At 41.9% G+C, this 4,227-nt stretch overlaps 1 protein-coding gene across 1 annotated transcript; it reads right to left on the bottom strand.

The window, feature by feature from the left end:
• Positions 1 to 1,751: 1,751 nt before the first annotated feature.
• si:ch1073-459b3.2 (growth arrest-specific protein 1) lies at positions 1,752 to 4,227 on the bottom strand. Its single transcript, XM_055154725.1, has one exon. The coding sequence runs from the start codon at positions 3,741 to 3,743 to the stop codon at positions 2,994 to 2,996; it is 750 nt and encodes a 249-aa protein (XP_055010700.1). The 5' UTR covers positions 3,744 to 4,227; the 3' UTR covers positions 1,752 to 2,993.

Here is a 4,227-nt window from a genome sequence, read left to right as displayed (position 1 = left end):
TTATGCTTTCACAAATGCTGTTTTTTCATCTAGAATGTGAATGGGAAGATATAGTCTGAATGTTGTTTGTTACTGGCCATCGTCGTCATTTGGCAGGGCAGTGGGGAAGAATGCTGGCATGTGTCCATAAGGGAGGAGAGAATGGTAGACAAGGGAAAGTAAGGACATTTCAAACTTATCCTTACTTATAAAGTGTACTTCAAATATATATATATATATATATATATAGATAGATAGATAGATAGATAGATAGATAGATAGATAGATAGATAGATATATATATAGATAGATATAGGTAGATATATAGATAGATTGATATAGATATATAGATAGATATAGATAGATATATAGATATAGGTATATATAGATATATATAGAGATAGATATATAGAGATAGATATATAGATAGATATAGATAGATAGATAGATATAGATATATACAGATATATATTTTTTTTCATCATTATTAGTTCTTTAAAAATACAGTTGATTGTTTCTACAAAGCTGTACACTAAACAAATATAGCACATTATTGTTAACTTAAACATTCGAACACACCCAAATTACACACAGTCCTATTAAAATTCTGCAGTCAATCTAAGTTGAACATTTCATTTGAGCAAAGTGTTTTCTCTTGGCTGCAGCGGTTCACTAATGGTGCACACCTGCCCTGCCAGGTGTAAGTCAGTGCCGGAATGTACAACCGAACAGAGGGGCCTTTTCCCTGAGCCCAGAGTAGCAGAGCCGCTCAGTGTGTGTGAGGGACGGAGGGGGCTATAATTGGTTTGAGCGCTCACATTGTTGGTTCAGCCTTTTTCTGTTCATTATGACATGAACATTTTGCTGCCAGGAAACTTTGGATTCAGATTTGACCTTTTTTCCCCTGCTTTGTTGCTTGTTTCTGGGAGTTCCGCCAATTTATATTACCCTCAAAAAGCAAAGACTCTATATCTGTAGAGTCTCAACCCACAACTAAATAGAAAGAATCTAAAATGGAAACCTCTCCTATCCCATGATCAAGGCGCCCATAGTCTCCTCTGCCTGACCACCAACTACAACATCATGGCTTTAATCAGCCTCTGTTTTTGCAGCTCCAGTGTCGTCTCTCAGTGCCCTTGTTTCCTAGTAAGCACTTATCCATTTGGGCATTGAACCTCATCCATAAAGACCTTTTCTGTGTTATGGATTCTGGGTTCTCTCCCCCATCTCTCCCCCAAACTCAGATTGGGTCAGCCATTCATTGTAGCTAGATGGCTATCATGAATGGAACATTGTACTTGTGAGAGACAAGGGCTGCGTAAATCCTCAGGTCACTCCTACTCTCAAACATTGAAAAGAGTTACGGATTTGTTTGAGAAAAATACTTAGATCATTTAGAAAATGGGCTCCAGCACAGAGGTGCCTCTGTACCACTCTGTATCCCACTAAGGTCCTCCATTACCTAAGACCTCTCTTCATGTGTTTATTTAGATTCTGATGCCAGAATTAAGCTGGAGACTGGCTGGTTTGCCATTTAACCATTCTAGTGGTTAATATATAGTACTGTTGCACACATATTTTTACTTATTTGTTAGAGCAGACTAAAACACGTTTGGTGACACAATACAATGGCATAGAAGCCTGCTTTTATGTTTTAGAATATGAGTAACATAGTTTAAATGCAACATGAAAGAAACATGTATAATAGTAAAAACTGTTACACAAATTATGTCATGAACATTTTATTATAAAACATAGTGTCTCGTCAGGCACTTCAAATTTGTAAAAATTTCAAAAATCATGATGTTATGTCCTTACAATGTACAGTGCAGCAATGTACAGTGGTCAGACAAATGCTTATTTCTGCATAACTTCAAATATATTTACACATTCTTCATATTGTAGCTTCATAAGTTAACATTCAATAATGTCCAGCATTGAAAGGGTTTTAAACTACCAAATGGCAGCCTGCCTACAAAATATAGCATTTCTTTTCAGCCACAATAAAAATGGCATCAACAATTGAAGAGTAATGCAATCTGGGGTTTTGAGAAAAAGTGAGTGGAGCTAATGCCGCACATCTGGTCTCTTTTAGTCATAACCTGGTTCACATGTTTTGTTTTGTTTTTTTCAAGAAAGTTCTTGAGTAGGCAGAGTTTTAAAGAGACTGGTTCTTTGTAAACTTCTAATACAACATTGGCCATTCAAAAACTGTGTTAACCATTACTTGTTTTCTGTTTAGAAAAATGCTACATGTGAAATATTTAGTTCTCACCAGCAGCAGCCAACAAGTTGTTTTGGGCCGCTGCTTTGGTGTGAAAGCAGCAATAAAAACAGAGGTGTTTTAAAGGCACAGGGGCAGGGGGCACACGGGAGGGAGGAGGACGAGGGTCCAGGAAAACTTCAATAAAACAATCTTGCAGGGGGATGGGCCCCAGACAGAGAGCTGGAGAGGCGCTTTAGTTAATTTAAGTACTTGATCCCACACCCTCGCCTGTCCTTTGACTGTTCCCACAAATATTTGAAGTGTGGTTGCTGCAACAATGCCCAGCCCCACCAAATGGAGAGCAAAGCAAACAGCCTGGATGTGTCCGATGTTTGTCTAAGGTCTTAATAAAGTCAAACTCCAAGCACCAGGCCGCTGACAGCAAACCAAATAAACACCAAAAGTGGCAGTACATTTGCCCTTACTGTGGGTTGAGGTTGGCAACCAAATTTACTTTGCTTGGGAAAAGTGTATTCATAGTTCTACCAGGGTAATACAAAATACAACACTTTTCCTGAGACTTATGTGCAAGACAAAATGCTATACAATTGGTATGGCTGTGTAATGCCTAAATAAATTGCCACTGTGCTCACAACAGAGTGATACTTGAATAGAAAAGAGGCCCAGGGCTGAAGAAAATCATGTCCTGTATCCAGCAGAAATGCTTTGATGCTTTGCTTAGAGTTCTGAGCCAAATCCCTACAAGATCCAGAGTGCACTGAGCAGGGTCGAAGAACAGAAACTGTCTTTAATAAATCCATACTAAATATGGAACTAGTAGAGTCACACAGTTAGGCAGTGTATGTGCAGCAGACGAGTAGTCCAGATACGCCTCTTCTCTGTCACTTTTAGGATCATAGTCCTCGTCCTCGTAGATGTCCTCTACATCAGGCTGATCTGAAATTACACTCTGATCTCCTATAGAGCAGAGCTTGCTCATGTTCTCCTTAACCACTTCACAGAAGGGCCTCTCCACCCCATCACAAACACAGCGGTTTAGCAGCATGCCATTTGGGATGAAGAGCATCTGCTGAATGGTGGCTTTACATTTGGAGGAGCACTTCCTGCCATTAAACAGCTGGCCGCAGTATGACAAGTAGGCCGTGAGGGAGGTGTGGCAGCTGCTGTCCTCTTCGCAGCGTTGTCGGGCCTCCATGCATCCAATACCTCCGGCGTCACTAGGGTGTCTGCGGGGAAGGCATGGCTCTATGGCCCTTTTTGCTTTTACGCACTCCGCGTCTTGGGCGCAGTCGCAGCTTTCCAGATCCGGTCCGTTGCGAGTGTGGTTCAGTCTGATTAGTGCACTTATACAGTGGCTCGGGCACTGCTGCCTCGTTCCTCGGAGGTTGCCCTCACACGCCGCCAAGTACTGACTGTATGCAAGCTCACATTCGGGCTCCTCATGGCACCGGAGCAGCGCCTGCCAGCATATAAACTGGGCGTCCATTGCCATGAGCACCCATGGGAGTAGGGCCAGGGCGCTACACCACCATCTCATTTTTACATGAACTTAGATCAGCAAAACATTAGAGCAACTTACACAATGAGCGTCTCCGAAGTGCAGTTTGCGGAGCATTAAACTTGGCTCATACCAGTATATTGTAAATTGAGCGGTGCAGAAAAATTACAATAAGTACCTTGAAGTTTGGCATTCACTGTCATTTGATGAAAAGACTCGTAACGGAGTAACGGCCATCCCGATCAATTGCAACAGCCTTCTACGCTCCTTCAGGCCAGCAGTGGAGTCTGTTAGACTCCAAAATGAATGCCCCTCGGGGCTGTCCGAAGTTAACTCGCACACTTAACCACGCTTATCGTCCACAACCCTCTTGGAACTCTTCTTTCTTGCCATAGTTGTTTCAAAGTTCGAGTCTTGCTTTCCCAAGCGCTTACCGCTGTTTGCGCGTTCCGTGATTTTAGTCTAAAATGTCTCTCTCTCTCATTCTGTCCCGCTATGTGCGTCTTTGTCCTCTTTCTTGCTG

The sequence above is a fragment of the Boleophthalmus pectinirostris genome, unplaced genomic scaffold (assembly GCF_026225935.1).
Source record: "Boleophthalmus pectinirostris isolate CB_2022bp ecotype Guang Dong unplaced genomic scaffold, ASM2622593v1 HiC_scaffold_19, whole genome shotgun sequence".
NCBI lineage: Eukaryota > Metazoa > Chordata > Actinopteri > Gobiiformes > Gobiidae > Boleophthalmus > Boleophthalmus pectinirostris.
Note: the sequence above shows the minus strand (reverse complement) of the source record. Positions and strands in the feature narration are given on the sequence as shown.